The following is a 19,516-nucleotide window of genomic DNA, read 5'->3' as shown; positions in this document are numbered from 1 at the left end:
TGTATAATTCTGGCCCCTAGTGTTTCTTTAAGATAGGTGGGAGAATGAAAAAGCAAATCAGAGGAAACCACATTAAATCAAGGAAATAAAATAATTTGGACCAGAGGATAAAGGATATATTTTTATGAACTAAGGAAAAAGTAGGCTGCCAGAAGTGATTGAGACTTTTTTTGAAATTTGAGTAGCACTGTAGTTGAGCTGAGTTCAAAAGTCAAGATTTGGATATTGTGAGTTGAGAAACAGGCATATATCAGGTATGTATGTATATCAGGTATGTATCAACATATCTGGTATGAACCAGAATGTGTTTAATTTTGATGTGAAAATCAGTATATTTGTTAGCCATTCTGTGTTTGCAGCATTGACATAAAATTGTCCTTTTGGACTTCTGAAGAGATTATAAAATTAAATACTTGGTGATTTTCATTCTTTTAAGCTGAGGTATTAAGTGACATTAAAAAAATCCTGGTTTTATAGATAGAAATAAGGGAGATGGTGTGCAGTGATGTATATAATACCTCTTTAGACAAATTCCAGAGAATTCCTTTATTGAAACTAAGTTTTACCATGAAATTTCACATACATGATGGAAAATACATACCAATTACATGTCAGGAAAAAATACTTTAATGGTATTATTGTATAGCTCATTGGCTAATTCCAGTGGATCCTCATCTCTCACTGCTGCCATTATCTCCAATATTTGACTAAAAACAAAAATAGATGGTTTAAATTTCCAATTACATATTCTGTTTTAAAGCTATTTATCTTTTTCCACATAAAGAATGATACTAGCACTTTTAATAAGCTTAAGCGGGTATTAAAGTTTTCAGCACTATCAGAAAGTTTAACTGCTAGGATATTTTAATTAGAGTAATTAGAGATTTCTGTGGTAGTTTTTGCATATAACTAGAGCCAAAAACCAGTTTCAAATAAATTATAAAGGCAGCCTATATTATGTGTACCTCAATTAGGGAATTAACCTGGTAGAAATGAGTCCTTTTAAACTGTGGGTCATTACATACTCATTACTGGGTCATGGTAAGCTTTTAAAAAATTGAAAGTTACAAAAGGAAAAGTACAGTGCATGTAGGCAAGTACTATTTCATTTATGTATGTACATGTGTAATGCGTCAATGTAGGTCATTGTGGGGACAGCCATCAAAATTTGAAAGCCACTGCTTAGAGAACTAGTAGTAAAGGATAGCAAGAAACTGTGGCATGATCACTAGCACAATGAAAGCCAAGGAAGTTATTTACTCGGAATAATGTGTTTGGTAGGGGGGGAGACTGGGCTTTCTTTTCCTGTACTTTTCCCCCTGCCATACAGAGAATAGCCCAGGTGTTATTCTTTCAATTTCTCCCTAAAATAATTATCAGTAATGTTTTCTAGCATTCTTATATATAGATAGAATATTTTTATACATGAATTATAAAGTTTTAAAGTAAAAATTAAACATTTAAATAGTCTTTATCTTAAGCTTTTTGTTCCTTTTTATCAGTTTCTTAAATATAAAACACCAAATGGTATTAGGGATGGAGATTAAAGATTAACTGGAACTTTATTCTGTAAAAGTAGCACAAAATGCTTGCTTAATTTGTATACTAAATGAACTGACTGAATTTTTGTTATCTGACAGTCAAAAATATGCTGAAAGTAAATCTGTTAACATTTAAATTGACACTAAAGATCCAATTTTCTTCGTAAATTGCAGAATTTTCCTCTATTAAACTATTTGGAATTGGAACTTGCATAATACTGTGCAAAATAGATTCCTGATACCCTTCTCCTTTCCAGTCCTTTCTCCACACTGATACCAGTTACAGCTTAAGAAAAAAGCTGCCATTTTCCCGTTTAAAATCCTTTGGGTCCTGATAAAATCTAAACTACTAAAGTTGGCACAGAAGAGCCCTCACAATCTGGCCTCACTCTACCTTCCCAGACTGATCACTTACTCGTGCATCCTACTTTCTGGCACCCTAACTCACTGTTCCCCTGGAGCAGCTAAGTCCTCTAACAGTCTGCCTTTGCTCGGCGTGTTTATCTTGGTCTGGCATAATTTCCAGTTAGTAAAACAGTTGAAATGTCACTTTAGTTCTCTTATTTCCCCTCAAGGCGGGCAGTTGCTATGTCCTATGGTCCCAGTCACACATTCATACTTCTATAACACCACTACCAGCTAGAATTATACTTTTTATGTGCTTGTTTGTTCCAGAGGGAAGGAATCCTCGTCTGACTCAATTAGTGCCTTATCCAAAGTGCCTGGCACAATGTACCTACTCATTGGTGGATAGATGAGGGAAGGGACTGCCTGGATTCTTCTATATAGCCTCAGTAAAATGGCATATAGCAAGACCTCCAAAATGTGCTTCAAGGAATTTATTTAGAAGGGAGATCTCTATACAAATAATTAAAATAAAGAACTGTTAATAGATGGAATTTGATTAAAACGACTTTGTAAGTAGGAATTTTAACTTGCCAATTAGTTAATTTGACTGTGGCAGGTGTGTTTTTGAAATGTGGCTTAAGCTTTTCAGTTTGCAGATGTTGATTTTCCCAAGCTCTGCCTATTCAGAACTGGTATTCATGATTGTAGTTGCGAATCATGCATTTTTAGCTCTTAACTGTCGGCATTTAGAAACATGTTTAAATTTCGTCTTGTAAATGTATAGCTAAAGTCAACAGGTATACTTAACAGTAAGATAGTATAGAAAATGGAGTATAGATTGCCTTTTTATAACCATCAACAGGAAGCTTCATGAGAACAGAACTTAAACCAGGTAAGGTGTTATATTCTGAATTTGCAAGAATGTACATTTCAGAAAAATTACAAGTGATTCCTTACTAAGCAGAATATATTCCTCACCCAGGGGTTTTAAAACAGTTAAGTCAGGGGTCCTCAAACTTTTTAAAAGGGGCCAGTTCACTGTCCCTCAGACCGTTGGAGGGCCGGACTATAGTTTAAAAAAAAAACTATGAACAAATTCCTATGCACACTGCACATACCTTATTTTGAAGTAAAAAAACAAAACGGGAACAAATATAATATTTGTATTTGCATGTGGCCCGCGGGCCGTAGCTTGAGGACCCCTGAGTTAAGTTCTAAAGTATTTGCCAACACTAGCATGTTTAATAAAGCAAAAAGTCTTTCCAATATGTTTTGGTAAAATTAATTCACTTTTCTGCCTGTACATTATAATCAAAAAGATTATGAATTTAAGGAAAACAAAAATCTATAAAGTTCTACCCCTCTTTTTGTTTGGAAAAAGGAAATTCTCATGTGTTATTTCTTAGGTTTATTCAAGTTTTTAAATCATTCAAAGTACAGATACCATTAAAAAGGTCTTAAGATTGCATTTTTATAACCATCAACAGGAAGCTGCATGAGAACAGAACTTAAACCAGGTAAGGTGTTCCTATATGGAAAGCATTAAGATCTTTTCCCTCTCTACAAAATGACAAGTGACCAAAATCACACGAAGTTCTCACTGCAGCAATAAAACCACTGGGGTAGAGAGGATATAAAAAGAGGAGCTGAAATAGAGCAATTCAGGTGCAAATTCCTAAAAACCACTGCATTAAAATGGTTGTATTTGATCTGAACTTCATTTGGACTTCACCCAACTTTATGTCCCTTGAGTTCATTTTGTTAAGTGGCATTTGGTGGTTGGTTTTAATAGTTTTGAAGACCATGAAAACAAAATACTTACATTATATGGCAAGGTTCATTTCTGTCTTTCAAACAGTGCCCATTTTCCCATTTCTTTTTGGTAGGAAATGACGTTTTTACATATTTTGAACCAGCATGTGTACTTTTGACTCCACACCAAGGTGCATCTAGAATTAGCAAATAGAAGTCTCTTCAGAAGTTTAACTTTTTGAATTATTTTTTTAAATGAACATTACCAAGCTAATATATAACCTCTAAAATATAAGTTATGATTCAGCTTCAAACATGGCAAAAAGCAACAGAAAGGTTCTAAGAAACACACAAGACAGAAATCTTAAACTGTACAAATTCTTAAATGTTTTTATAAGACTCACTTCTGTCCCCCAACCCCCATTATTGCTGATGTATGATATGCTTTTAAAAAAAGATCTAAAGCTAAAAGAAATACAATTGTAACATGAAAACATTTAGGTTAAACAAACTTCTGTATTGCCTCAACTGAATATAAAAATAGTAGCTTTGCATACTGGGGTTATTCAATAACCTATTTCCTTAATTAAGAATTGTAATAGCTTACACATTCTATAAGCTATGTACTTTTAATGACCTCATTAAGTTTTCATTACTCCCCAAGGAAATAAGCCTAATTTCTTCAGAATGGCTCAGCCTTGACTTCACAAAAAAAGTCCTCTTGTATAAAATCCTTGTGTTCCAGGGTATAGATAAAAATGTTAGCTTCTAACCTTGTTTTAAGATGCAACAGATTACTATCAGAAATTCTTAGACTAAACCAATTTGATTTAAATTTCTGCACTTAAAAGTATTGTAGAATTAAGTCATTGCAAAGAAGACATTGTGTAAAAAGTTCTGAATAGTTTTTTAAACCCTGAGCTAAAATTAGCTTAGTTAAGACTCCTTGTTTAGTCATCCCCTTGTAAGTGCTTAGGCTTTTGTCAAATTTCTAAAATTGAAAAAATCACCTGCATAAATATTTTTCCACCAATTGATAACAACCCCAAAGGTTTTCTAAAAAATGTAACTGTTGAGGCTGTGTGCTGTTTTAAAATAAAACATATGTTCAATTTTCTTTAGTTCTTTTTTTGGAATGGGTTAATATGAAAAAGTTCTAAAAACAAACTTACCAGTCTCAATCATTAATTTTTCACTAGGTATTGACTTCAAAACTTCCAAATTAGCCTCAGTTTTCAGTGAGCTTAAAAGATATTAATGTATAAAATAAAAAGGTGTATTTAATGACTTTTCATACTATAAACTTGTCTAAACAGATCACAAAACTAACTCAAAATCCCAAAACAAACTTTGGTTGGCTACAGAGGCAATATACCATTGTATTTGCCCATCCATATTAAATAAAAGTTCTAACCACCAAGGCTGAAAGTTTTTTTAAAGGGCTATTAGGCCATTGCCAGCAAGAAAAAGACCAGGTCCTGGGGTATGGAGTTTAAACCACCAGCACTAGTACTAGATGGAAAAGGCAACTTGTCAGCCATCCTAGAGTTGCGCATTCTTGCACATCATGGTGGGGATACGAGTTGTTTTGAAAGAATTTACAGTGTATATAGATAGATAAGGGGTGGGAGGAGGTGAAACAGGGTCAGCTCTGGGATAGGCTCAAGGTCTTCCAGGAAGGTGTCTGTTCTGGGACTGGCTGTGGGTAATAGATTGGAAAGTTCAAGCAGATGGCGCCTAGCTAGTCTCTTTTTAGATAATTGTGGAAATAGCCACAAGGCAGTTAATCCAAAATTCTACCAGACAACATACAGGAATGTGAGCAGTCTTGTTACCTGGCCTTGCAGTTGTTTACTGATTAACCCCCTCCTGTTCTTCCTTCAACCTTCTGGCCTGTTGTGGTTTAATTCAGGACATCTCAGAATTTTCTCCTTGTCACTAACTAGCCTTACTGAATCCAAATTAAGATCTATTCCAACCAGATCCTGCCTTTGGGGAGGATACAATAACTTCCTATGAGTAAGTAAAACTTTTTAGAATATTTCACTTTTCTGAGAAATTGACACAACTTAGAGTGGTATAGTCTAAACTTTCTCTTTCAGTTTCACCTGTTTTCCAGAAATCTACATTAGCAAAACTCACTTTCATTTTTATACGTTTCCCTTTTTGGATATAATTTTAGTAGGGTTTTAGGAGGGGTGGGAGTGAAATGTTTGTCTAGTTTACCATAAGTACCAGTCTTTTAATTAGTGTTCTCTAGAAGAAAACAGAATTATTTTCAGCCATATTAGTACTTGGTCAATGTAAATATTTTCTAAAATATATTGATATGCTCAGTATTAAGGGGAAGCAGAGTTTGCCACTGCAAATATGCCTTTGGGCTATTATTTGAAGCTAGTTATTTTTAAGGAAAAACTTTGACATTTCTCCCTAACTGCCTAAGACAGTGGTCGGCAAACTCCGGCCCCTTCTACAAAAGAGTGTGGCTCTTCCACAAAATACCATGTGCAGGCGCGCATGTACAGTGCGATTGAAACTTTGTGGCCACACTCAAGGGGCCAAAGAGCCGCATGTGGCTCGCGAGCCGCAGTTTGCCGACCACTGGCCTAAGAATTTAGAAAGAGGATCTGCTCCAGTGCAGTGAGGGAGCTATCATCATAAACAACAATAGTTTAATATGAACTAAGTATAACAGAGGAACCAACTAGCAAGGCCCATCTGATCAAAGTCCTGTTATGTCCCATTGTTAAAGAAGGCCCAGCAGACATTTGTTTACCAAACATTTGCTTTTCATCTCCATGTGAACTCCTTTTCTCCCCTTTGAAGTCCCAAACCACAACTCCTCCCTTCTTAGCTCAAGATGGCTATATCAGCTTCCTCTGTCCTCTGGTCTCACTCTCATGGAACTCCCATATATACCTACGTAATAAGTTTGAATATTTTCTCCTATTAATTTATCTCATATTAATTTGATTATAGAATCCAGGCAGAATAACTTAAAGGGTAGAAGGAAAATTAAATTTTCTGCTCCCACAGTTTGGATACTAAATTTAAAACTTGTCACCAAATTAACAATTTACATATTTTTGATCTCATGAAATCATGTCTGACTTAAGACTTTTCCAACATGTATTCCATGTTTGTAAAAATTGATCAAAATACAGAAATGGGGAGTGCGGGGAGAAGGAAGAGATTAACCAATGAACTTATGTGCATATATGCATAGCCCATGGGTAGACAATATACGTAGTGAGGGAAAAGGCCTTGGAGGCAGGGTGGATGACGGGGTCTAAGGAAGAACAACTGAGATTGTGTGTTCAAGTTTAAACCTTGCCCATTTTCTTGGGGGGGAGGGGGGTGAGGGCGGGGGGAAGAAGGTTATAATTTAATCATTAGAAACCAAAGTTTGTTATAGATAGTATAAATTACCATACTGCAGAAACTCAGATTAAGACTAAAATAAATTTCAAAATAAGACCAGAAATACTGACTCTGACTAAACGACTAATCCATTAATTCAGTTAATGTAGGGAGGAAAAAAGCTAAGTCTTTATAAACTCGAGATAATTTAGAAACATCTGAAACAGACTTGACAGTTCAAATGGGTAGAATAAAAGCCTTCTACCCCTGTCTCTGGAAAGCCATCCCAAAATAACAAGGAAAAAAAGAAACAGCGTGTTTTTTATGAAACTAGAAGGCATTTCTAACCCCTAATCAAAATACATAGAGTAGAGAGTGGATGGAGAAATGATAACCCATATTTACCTGCTAAGCAACTTAAGTGTTATATGCCTATAGAGAGAAATACTGAAGACAAACCAATTCACCCAAGAAAGTTCTAAGAACTGGAAGAACCAGGAAAAGACGGATAAGGCAGGGGACTGAAAGGGGGGATTGTTTGAAAAGTGAAAAGTCAGAGTAAAGAGAAGATGGGACTCCTAGATTACTTTCTCATGAACTAGTGCAGAGATGATTAATTACTTTTGCCCCCACCCAGGGAGAAAGAGGGAGGATATAGGAGGGAGAGAGATGTGTACAGTCTGGAGAATTTAAACCAGAGACTAGACTGGAGAGCAAGCACAGAGGAGTGCAGGGTCAGGCATGGAACTGAAAATGGAGACTGCTTACTGCACAGTGAAATCCTCTCTCCAACCCCTCCCTGCTTCAGAACACAGGCACATTTATGAATCTCCATTCCACTTTTCCAGCAGGGAGCAGAGGATCCTCTCTGGAGACACTGAACCAACTGGGAGGAAGAGCTCAACAAGCTGACATTTAGGAATCCCAGCTGAGAATGTCAGTTGGCCACTTGACTGGCCCAGTTGATAGGCTATCTCACCACTGAGCTTCCAATCAGCTTTTTTTTCTTTTTTTAACTTTTCCAGTATACAGGGAAGAACAGCCTGACATTTGAAGAAAGCCTCCATTGTGATAGAGACCAAAACAACAAAAGGGGGAAAAGGAACACGGAGCATTTTTTGGCAAACAGAAAATAACTTTAAAAAACTGTAATTCTTCGGAGAGATGAGAAGATGCTGCAGAAAAAATATCAAATGAAAGTGTGGGTTTTTTTTAAATCCACTATCTAGGCAAACTTTCAAGAGGGAAAAGTAGAATAAATTCACTTTCAAATGTGTTCCAGCAACACAAAAGGAATACATGGGATCTAAAAATAGTTCTATCAAAGAAGAAACACTAGTCCTAACAAGCAGCAAGATGGAAGGGTCTGGAAGGAATGGAACAATCAGATTATCTAGACAGGTTTCCTCATAGGCATTTTATAGAGATGTTGCAAAGTGTAAGAAGCTTAGTTTTGAAGAAAGCCAAGTAAACAAAAGTATGAGGAAAGTTACTCCAGGAGAATAAAAAAAGTGGTACACCACATGGTTCAGCAGTCAACAATATACAAACATAATGAAAACATGGAATATGCATATAACCGAAAACTCTAAACTAAGGGGACTATGGAGGATAATGCAGGTGGGGGAACAGTATGGAATATGGACTTAAATGCTCATATACCTTCATGAGAACAGGTAAAGGGAATGAATAACAATGCATATAAATTAGAAGGTGATAAAGAGTAATGTGATTGCCTCTGGAAAAATTGATTCAGGGGTACAGGACATGCTGGAGAGTGTTTAAAGCCTCTTAGTACTACTGGACTTTCTCTTCCATAGGCATGTAGTCCTTTGTATAGTAATTAAATAACTTAAAATACTAGAACATTTAAGTAAGTCTGAACTCTATAGCAAACAGGTAAATTTCATTTTTCTATTTTCTAAGATTATAGTAAAAAAAAAATCAGAAAAATAATTTTAAGGAAATTAAACACAAATGATGGAAAGTAATCTTATACTACTTTGCAATTTATTTAATGACCTACACTGACATCCTGTAAAAAGACACTGGTGGAGGCTCACCAAATCTGGAAGAAAATGAGCCTGTATTGGGTGTGTGAGGTTTTAATTTGGCATAACAGCAGAAAGGTCACTGAGTGAGGAGCCAGAGGACACAGGTCCTCACACTTTTGAGTTACTTTATACCTGTTTTTTAGCTTCTCTAAGCCCCAGTTAATTGACCTACAGAGATATAGATGATTATGTCATAGTATAACCTTTCCCCCGTGGTCAGTCATCACACACACACAATGAACAGGTATGTTTTAAAGGGACAAAAATAACCTGAAAATAAACTGCATTGCTACAGAAAGCTAGTTGCTGAGCTCAACATAAAATTATTTTCCATTATTGGAACACATGGTAGTTTTTAATGTTCCAGCTTTAACTTGTAATAGTACTGTTTAATTTCCTACATAATTACTGAAATTTTCAGGCCAAGGTCAATGCAAAATACAAACTAAATTAACAAATTCTATCATCAGCAATTCACTATAACAATTTAAGGAATCCGCTTAATATGTTAAAAAACAAAAACAGAACCTACCAACCATTAAATCCTATATAGAGATCCAAGTCAACCAAAGCAGCTGCTATTTCCTTGGTACCATCAAATGAATGTACCTAAAGACATACAGGCATAATTCTATTATTATAATTACTTTTCCTTTAATAAGATTTTTCTAAGCAAAAATATAGGTGCATTTAGGATTTTTGGACCACAAGATTTCAAATGTGGTGGCCTCTACAATTTTTATTTTCAATTATAACCTGTCATCATCTCCAATTACATGAGATAAGAAGGAATTTGTTGGCTGCCTAAAATCTCTGCCTTTGTGGCCCCCTGTGGCTATCTCCACTGGCATTAGGGCATGTATACATTACAGCATGCATCTCCAGGAAGGAAAACTGGACTAGGGAACCACATTCGTAGGCAAAAGCATGAGAAAAAATTAGAAATATTATAAAACTATTAAAAATATATTTTTAAACGTTCAATTTTTCGGTTAGAAATTACTTTTAAGAGGCAAGTTTTAAGACATAAAGAGGTTGTAAGAACGTTGCTAAAACAATATTATATAGTTAATAATATCAGCTCAATAGGCAAAAAAAATTGAGAGGGCGTTTTTCTCCTTCAAAGATATAGGAGGTAAGGTATAGCTTTCATAGTATTTATGTAATCAAAACCAGTAAAAACAATAACACTCCTTTAAACATACTTAGCCAGTGATATCAAATTAATACTGAGGCTAGAGTCAGAATACACTGGGTAACAAGTTTCTATACAACAAAACTATTAGATGCCCAAAAGGGTTTATTTTTATCCTCTGACTAGAAAACATAGCCTCCAACAGTATCAAATAATTTTAAACGTGACTCCATATAAACCATTTCAGAATATTATTTCTTTATTTGAAAATTTTTAATAAAAGTCAAAAATTTAAGTTGGATTTGCTGTTGCTGTTACTTTTTTTTAACTATTATAGAATCATCCAAGTAAATTCTTATTTAGAAATAAAGTAAATGGGCTGAGAAGTAGAGCCTGAAGGTTTAAGTGCCACCAGTAATACCAAGAGCATTAATGAAAGCCTCTCTCAATTTCCAAGTACTATTCCTAAAGGATAAGTTATAGGGTCAGTAAATTACAGATAAAAATGTGCACTGTAATATTTAATACCTCAGCAATGCAAAAAGCATGCATATCACTAGTATGCATAAAATATGAGGCTAAGAATTTAAGAGCATAAATATGAAATTGTCAAAGCAGTGCAATGTGGGTATTCAATTAGTGCAAAATGCTATTTCCTCTGCCTAGAGAACAGGTTTTTTTATTGGAGCCCAGTGAGTCTCTCCTGCGATTATGTATGAAAATTGACATATCTGAGCATTTTTCTGAGGCAGATTTTCAAAGGAGTCCATGGTCCCCAGAATATTAAAAGTCACATGGATACTCGCGTTAAGTGGTGGGTAGACAATATTTATGGGAAATGTCTCAAGATTAATGACTAAGATGACCATATAGAAGTGTTTAGAGTAGAAGCAAATTACAGAAAGGAGAATGAGTCTCTAAGTTAGAGTAATAATAGTGAATACAGTTGAAAAGAAGTTAAGAAGGCAAGCCTAAGTGTTAAATTATTTTTAAGTATTATTAAAATTAATTTTGCTCAAATTTAAGAGTGTCTGATAGAAAAGGCAGAGTGAACAGAATTCTATACTCATTTTTGTACTTTGAAGACAGTAACTAAATTTACATGTCCTTCAGATAATGAGAGGAATCTTAGTAAGTTTATTGCTGACATCTGAATTACTTTAAAAGACCAATCTTAATAACCAAGAAGCTTTTTGCAGCATCTAGTAAAAACAACTCATACTTACTACTCCCCCTACACACCGATCTCTATTTCTTTTCATTATGTCTGTGAATTAAAAACAGAGAACTTTTAGCAAATAGTTGGATTTCTGCAAAACTTAAATTCTAAATATTATAGCTTTAACTCACCCAAAAATTCAGCATGTGAGTTTCGGCAGTGAAGAAACATGGGTAATTTTGTCTGATCTGACAGTTCAAACTGTTTTTCAAAATATCTGCATAATACAAAAGGTTTTGTTAAAAATTTTATTTTAGCATGAGAAAAATAATTGTTAAATTATCTTTTTTAGTTAAAGGAATTTCCCTAGAAATTATCGGGCAAAGATACTAAGTTGAGACATTTAAAATATGCCAGGCTTAGCCAAAGGCTTTTACAACACACATCTTCTGGAAAGGGGTACTTCATTTTCTGGGATTACAAAATTTTCAGAAATGATTATTAACTACAGGGTAAATTAAGTAGTACTTTACTATTGATCACTAGAACTAAAGAGCTATAGAGTTTAAGTTTAGAGGTATAGGGTATTTCCCCAAATAATTACTTTTAACTAGCTGTCCAACCAAATCTCAGCAAATGAAGCAGACACCATCCTATAACCTGTGGGATCCCTTCCCTGCAGAATGTGTTTGGTGATGGAAAATACACGACCGGCCCCTTGCTCTGAGAGCTGGCTGAGCACCATCAGCAGGAGCCAGCTGACTCCAGTGAGAAGCCAGGCAGAGCTTTATTTATACTCAGTGTTTTCTATGTGCTGTTGTATAATAAATTACTGCCACTGTACCAAAAGGATTCCCTTATAAACTAAATACAAGGAGCTGTTAAAGAGCACAAAAACTAAAATACTCCATTTTTCAGAAAAATGAAAATTACATAAAGTAGCAGCTCTGAATATTTTAGAATATTTTATAGAAAGGTTTTCCAAGTGCCACATACCATTATCTCATCTAGCATAGCACAAGGGTTGGTGTCAGAGGTGGGCAGGACCTTGTTCAAGATCACAACACACAACATGGCAAACCCAGAACCCGAACTTCAGTGCTCCAATTCCAAGTCCCAGCCAAAACCAAAAGTCATGGTGTATCAAAGAAGCCTCTTCCTGGTCCCACAGTATAATATCCAGAGGATATAATGGGGTGGTGGGTGGAGGGGTGTTTTTTCCCTTCATTTTAGCACAGTGTTCCCTCTCATTTTCCTTAATGGTCAAGTAGTTTTAGGTGAAACCAGGAGTTACAGACAAGAGGTGTCTTATTATTTTCCAAGGGGCTTAGCTCTTCTAGACCTCTTGATCTTGGGGAACAATTTCTCTGTGTTTAACTTAAATCTCTTTGGTAATATTTTCCCATATCTTGTCTCCTGAAGTGCAGAGCAGCTATTTTACTGAGTACCCCTCTATCTTCGAAAATGCTCAATTTCAAAATTAGAAACAAAAATATACTTTTAAAAGACATAGTCATCCTAAAATCGGTGGTCTATGTCTTTATTACCCAATGTTTAGGTTTTTAAATCACCTTTTAAAATTCTGCTGGGTTAGTATAAACAAAAATATTTTTAAAGTGCTGAAATTTCAGTGTGGGAAACTTGAGGGGAAAAAATATTTAAATCATTACTACTAGTCATTATTTTCATAACCTCTAAATTAATTCAAATGTCAGCAAGTAAGTGTGCTCCAGTCATTCTGTGAACTTAGTGTGCGGCTTCTGGCTATGCACAGCAGGCAATATTCTCCACTTTGTGTTCTCCCCTCTAAACTGAAAATATTTTTCAGCAGAATTCTATGTACTAAGCCACATGACCAAGCTGGAGACTTACAGAATCGAATGCTCAGCTTGGAAATTAGCCTTCCTATTACAGAGCAGGCAAAAACAATTTTCCAACCTATGTTAATTATTTATGTCCTCTTTTAAAATATTCATGAATAAAATGTAACTTTCCATACAAATTCATTCAATGACCAGGATCACATCAGATTTTATTCTAATTTATTAAAAAACGCTTAGAGAATCACATGAGTCTTCAACACAGTAGGTTCCATTTTATTAAGGAAAAAAAACAAATAGCTCTTAAATTATCTTCACTCATCATAGAATGTGTCATAAAGTTTTGCTTTCAAAAATATGTTTCCATGTGGTTGTTGTGTTGTCTAGTGGTGCTATTGGGGCCAGAAGCACCAATGACATGAGAAGTTTAACCACTGAAGGGTCATTTTTCATAAAATTTCCTTAGGGGTCTGGAGGAAAATCTTCCGCTAGGCATTTTAGTGCTATAGTTACTTTAAATTAAATGTGGACTAAAAGCCACAAAAAGTTGAGTTCTTTTAGTACAAAAAAGTTATGTAGCCAAGTTGTGGGCTCCTCGGACATACATAAGCAGTCCCAATAAAATAGCTGCTCAGGTAAGAAAATAGAATTTGCCTGATTACACTTAGCATACGCTCTACTCGGATGTCCTGCTCATCCATCTCTGTCAGCTTCTGAACATTAGAATTGCTACTTCTTTCCTTCAAAGAGCACCTGTAATTTACAGTTCTAAATAGTTCTAAAGTCTTATTATTCTCACACCACAGTCTTTGCCTCATGAGGCTTATCTTGGCTGAAAAGACACCAAAGTGGAGGAATTATGATCTGTGGGCTTAACTTAAGAAACCACTACAGACAACTGTTTTTTCTACTTAAATATGAATCTGTGAACTTAAGATTAAGTGAACTGACCTACATGATATTTAAGAGAGATAAAGGGATTTAGTGATCCTGTGGGTAATCACATGAGCATCCTTGAAAAACACAGCAAATATTATGTCACTAATTAAATAGTTCTGACATGGTTATAAAGATTAGAGAACTGAAAGACTTCGAAGAACATTAATGTAATCCATCCTATGTCACTTGGTTATGAACCTTCACGCTCCAGGAATTCTGGAGCTTGAAGTCTGGGTGTGACAGAATCGCTACTCAATCTGATTCTTGCTATAGGCATTTTCAACTGGGCTGGACATATGGGGCTGTTTGTGGTAGGGCAGTGAAGGGAGGGGGAGATATAATTTGGCATATATAATTTGAAAAATCCCTTCAAGCCACTGGCTTAATCAAGATCATATGACAAAATGGTTAATTAAATATTAAGAGAGAAAAAAAATATTATGCTAGAGCTAGACGGTATCTTAAAGAATTTGATCCAGACTCCTTGCTCATGTATAAGCAACTAAGCAGAGGATTGTTTATTCTTAAATGGCCGTAGGGACAGATATTATACTTTATTCACATTTTTGACTATTGGGTTCTTAGCAGTTTCTGGCACATATAAGTCTCTAAATATTTGCTGAATGGTGGAATAACTAAATTAACCTCCTTTAGAAGCTCATTCTAATATTTTATCATCTAGACCAGTGGTCGGCAAACTGCGGCTCTCGAGCCACATGCGGCTCTTTGGCCCCTTGAGTGTGGCCAGGAAGTTTCAATCGCACTGTACGTGCGTGCCCACACGTGGTATTTTGTGGAAGAGCCACACTCAAGGGGCCGCAGTTTGCCAACCACTGATCTAGACAATTAAAATTGTTTTTGAAATTCAACAAAATGCACATCTTCAATTAAGCCTATGACCTAAATTTTCTTTTCAGCCTCTAACACTACCCACCAGTATGACAGGAGCTCCAACTAAAAGCTATAGGCAATAGGGTATAGGAAGTCCCCAAAGCTTGTAAGCTTTGTTGTTTTCTAAGAAGACACCACTCTCAACATAGCTCTTAAGGATTCCTCTGCTCCAAAGTGACATTATCCAAAGCCCAGCAAGACTAAAATAAGTTTTCTGGCTTTGGTCCGATCACTTTTTCATATCCTTTCTCTTAAATCATATCCCCCACAAATGAATACGATTCATTTCATTGGAATGGTTCATGTATGAATGCATTAAGTCAAAAGCAACACAAAGCCTCTACTATATAAAACTCATCACTTATTTCTACCATTAAAATCAGATTATATGGCTAATCAATCAGGGATCTATCTAACCTTTGGTCCCTTAGAAATTACATGCAAGTATGCATGGCATGTGCTGCACTTAACTGTTGATATACAATGGAAAAAAAGAGAGCCTGATGCTTAAAGATATATATTCAGGATGATAAAAGCTATTTTTTTTAAAAAAATTAAGATTTTACAATCATTTCTAAAGTCAACAAATTTCCTTACTTGAGCTGAGTATCTTTGGGACAAAACTGTAGTCGGTCAAAATCTTCAAGACAAAAAAGAATAATTACTCATGACTTGTACAGAACAAATCATTATATTTTCAAGGTCACTCACAGAGCTGGGTTGGCACTTACCGAGTCCACATTCCCCTATTGCTACAACTTTCCCCTTGTTGTTTTCAGCAAGATTTAGCAACTCCATTAAGTAAATATCGGGGTTATTCTTTTCAAATTCATCACATCTTGTAGGATGACATCCAACTGTACTGAAAAACATATCTAAGCACAAAATAATGTCCTAGGATTATTTTTAAACTATTTTTCATATTTATATTTAATATGCATAAATGAGACTATAGATTAATTTCAACTGGTTAATTTTTAATAGCCAAAAACTATTCAAACTATCAGAATTGCATTAGTTTAATCATATAAAACTTTTTGGAATACTTTAACAAGGTAGGGCATGAAGATGAAAATTGCCTTAACATATTGATAAAAATAATTAATGCAACTCTTCCCAAAGCTTAGTCCTAGCCAGTTTGGCTCAGTGCATAGAGCATCGGCCTGCGGACCAAAGGGTCCTGGGTTCAATTCTGGTCAAGGGCACATACTCTGGTTGCAGGCTCCTCCCCAGCCCAGGCCCTGGTCGGGGCTCATGAGGAGGCAACCAATCGATGTATTTTTCTCACATCAACATTTGTGCCTTTCCCTCTCTCTTCCACTCTCCCTAAAAAAAATCAATGAAAAAATATCCTCAGGTGAGGATTAACAACAAAAAACAAAGCTTGGTATATACTGAGCCTTGTAGAACGGAAAATGAAAACAATTGTAGAATTAAATGTCAATAACTAAATTTATCTTTTATAGTCACTGTTCATGTGTTGTGTTATTTCATGTATTTAATAGTTAAAATGTATATTCCTTCCCATTAATAAGGGTAACTTAAAGAGGTGGAAGGGGGAATTTGTTTTTCTAAATAAAAATAAAGCTCACTTATCTGGAGGCCATACTTTTTGATAGTTTTAATTGCATAGTACACAAATATGAAGCCAAAAGGGTTTTTGAGTGGCTTAAGGTGCAGCTGAACCATGGGAAAGGTGTGGAGCCTTCCTGTGACTCTGAGCAGATGTTTACATAAAAAGGGAGGCAGAGCTTTGAAAGCAGTGAGGACACAGGTACACGGAGAGGAGTGGAAAAGGGCTGACATCGGAGATCTGAGGATTTTTTTAAACGTATCTGGGGATAAAAAGTATGGAAGACAATATTCTCATCACCTAAAAGCTCTGGAAAGATGACTACTTTTATGACCTTAATCATTATGAAAAAGTAGCAGTGGATCCTGAAGCGATTTCCATAAACAATAGCTTTTAATAAGCCAGTTATTTTGAAAAATAACGTAGAATGCCTAATTTTTCAGTGTCCAATAGATAAAGCAAACCACACCCCCCAAAAAAGGTTGATAAGTAAATGAATGCTGGATAAAGGAGGTATTTTATATAATTAAGATTTCTTTAGGAATCAATTCCAAAATTTCATAGATTTTAAATAATTGCAGAATGTATGAACATAAAGTACAGGATGGATTATGTAGTTCAGTATTACTTGCACAGTGGTCTACATAATAAATATTTAATGTTTTTTCACAGCTTAGGTTAAAAAAGAGCAAATAGCAAGCAATTCACCTTAAACACATTACAACATATACACAAAAATTCTACATCAGGAATATTTGAGGTTAAATTATATACCTGGTGACCTTAATTCTCATTAACTGAAATCTTAATCCTTATTAAGTACAATCCTTATTAAGCTCTATGCCAATGGGCACTTCGAACTTTTCATCATAATCATGTCCCATTGAAATCAGTCTATTTTCCTGTTGTTTCTACAGTCATGATCCATTGTATTGTACCTGAAGCAGTTCTCAGAAAGATTTCTTCAAAATAACTTAATTCATATTTGCTTTTGGTAAAAGTAATATGAGGATACCATTTGTTTGTGCCAAATGGAGTGCATCTTTACTGTCTTGTAGATTTCCACCTGTAATCATAAACTGAAATAGAAATAAAATAAGCCCACTTTAACAAGGTATCAGCAATTGTTCCACAAACATGCCTTCCCATTACTGCTTTTTTCCAGAATGCTTTTATCTATCACTGTCACACACCTCCCATTCCTTTAAAATTCAGCTGAAGGATCATCTCCTATATGTAGAGTGGTCCCTGTCTACTCCTCTCCACGCACAGACACACAATACACAGAATTCATCACTCCCACCTACTGAAATGCATTCACATGTCTGTCTTTCCTATTAGACCATGAGTTCCTTGAAGGCAGAGATCAGGTTGTGAAACACTGCAAAAGACTGAATAACTAAAGATCTCTGGGAAGTTAATCAATGTAGAGGCAGTAGCCACCAAGTGTGCTGATACCGCACCACTACAGAACTCTCTGAAATAGCAGGCATTTTCCTAATCAAATTATTACTAAAAAATGAAACTGTCCTCTCAGTTACTTGAAATGGTATACCTACATACTATAAAAACTAGGCTTAGTGACAGATACATGTCTTTTTTATGACTGCTTACCTCAATAAATACTAAAGTATGCCATAAAATGAATGTATTTAAGGTTGCCTCTTCAGACGCCTGGAATTTCAGACGGACTTTGAAAAAAATTTCAAAGAGATTTTGCTATTTCTGATCACATGGAAGAACTAACTATCCATGAAGCTTGTGTCATTTAAACTGCTGTGAACAGAATATGTGGACATACTTTATTTCATTAACTTGATAATATTACATATTAACAGTATATACTCAAAAAAGGCAAGTGTGATACTTGCTTTTTCCCTTCTATTCAGCAGTATTTTAACCAAAATTTAGTTTTTAAGAAAAATCTCAATAGTAATAAAAACTAGATGTTACCTTTTTAACACCAATTTGGACAGCTCTCTGTATTACATCCTGTAAGTCATCTGTAAAAGATGAACCCCAAAGTAAGAGGGCCTGGTAAATAAAACTCCATTTACCTATAAGTCACATTTACTAAATCAAAATCAAATCAATACTATTTAACAAGTACTTAACGTATAAGAATAGAGTGTGATAATCTTAGAAAAAGAAACCTGTATAAGGCAAACTAGGTGAAGTTATTCATTTATTTGTATTTTTATTCTGTTGGCCAAAAGAGTATAAAGTGACAAAATTCAGAGGTTCAAACTAAAGATGAATTCACTGACTACAATTTGAACCATTTGCTTTGAATTTCAAACTTGTTGGTAGATCTTTAAAAATAGAAATCATTAAGATTATTTTTACTATGGCTTTTTAGAGTACACCTGCAATGCACCCCAAAATATAGCATCTATTTTAAAATTTTAGTTAATGCCGTATTTCTATAATTACTATCCCCACTGAGGAAGGTTAATTTTTTATTTTCTCTGACAGTTGTTTTTTGCTTTTTTCCTAAAATTGATTGTTAAGTAACAAACTTTTGGGGGAGATCAATAGTAATTACTAAGCTCCGAGAGGCCTGTAGCAAAATTAAACAATTATGTCATAAAAACCTATTTCTTAATTTCATATTTAAGCATCAAAATAAATGTGATTGGAATTCAATTACTATTACTTCTAGAATAGCTACAAAATATAATTTAGACAAAGAATTATCAACTTAGTGAACGTATATAAGTAGAGCAGTTTTACTAATTATTATAAACTAGAATAATACTGATATTGATCACTATAACACTTATTTCATACACACACATATACAAATATATACACCCAGTCACAAAGCATGAACTCTGAGTGCTAGGAGGCGAAAAAAAAAAGCAGAATGTAATTGATTCAGTTTTCTAACTATACTATGTAAATAACATTTAAACTTCTAAATGCAGTAGGTAAAATAAGTTTT

The 19,516-nt window shown here is 34.9% G+C and overlaps 1 protein-coding gene across 6 annotated transcripts in view; it reads right to left on the bottom strand.

Moving 5' to 3' along the window:
• Positions 1-528: 528 nt before the first annotated feature.
• TATDN1 (TatD DNase domain containing 1) overlaps positions 529-19,516 on the bottom strand; it is a 27,064-nt gene continuing 8,076 nt past the window's right edge. For 4 of the 6 annotated variants that reach the window (XM_005876675.2, XM_005876676.2, XM_005876674.2 and 1 more), the window contains exons 3-12: positions 18,526-18,575; positions 17,588-17,651; positions 15,731-15,874; positions 15,597-15,639; positions 11,541-11,626; positions 11,417-11,457; positions 9,588-9,664; positions 4,814-4,884; positions 3,712-3,838; positions 529-707 (exon numbers count right to left, since the gene is read on the bottom strand). In XM_005876675.2, the coding sequence (XP_005876737.1) occupies positions 605-707; positions 3,712-3,838; positions 4,814-4,884; positions 9,588-9,664; positions 11,417-11,457; positions 11,541-11,626; positions 15,597-15,639; positions 15,731-15,874; positions 17,588-17,651; positions 18,526-18,575 (806 nt within the window). In that variant the 3' untranslated portion in view covers positions 529-604. Of the gene's footprint in view, positions 708-2,210; positions 2,400-3,711; positions 3,839-4,813; positions 4,885-9,587; positions 9,665-11,416; positions 11,458-11,540; positions 11,627-15,596; positions 15,640-15,730; positions 15,875-17,587; positions 17,652-18,525; positions 18,576-19,516 lie in introns of those variants that run through there. The other 2 variants (XM_014548068.1, XM_014548067.1) reach the window with 2 other exon arrangements.

This window comes from Myotis brandtii, unplaced genomic scaffold, assembly GCF_000412655.1.
Source record: "Myotis brandtii unplaced genomic scaffold, ASM41265v1 scaffold494, whole genome shotgun sequence".
Classification (NCBI taxonomy): Eukaryota; Metazoa; Chordata; class Mammalia; order Chiroptera; family Vespertilionidae; genus Myotis; species Myotis brandtii.
This window is presented reverse-complemented; position numbering and strand designations above follow the sequence as displayed.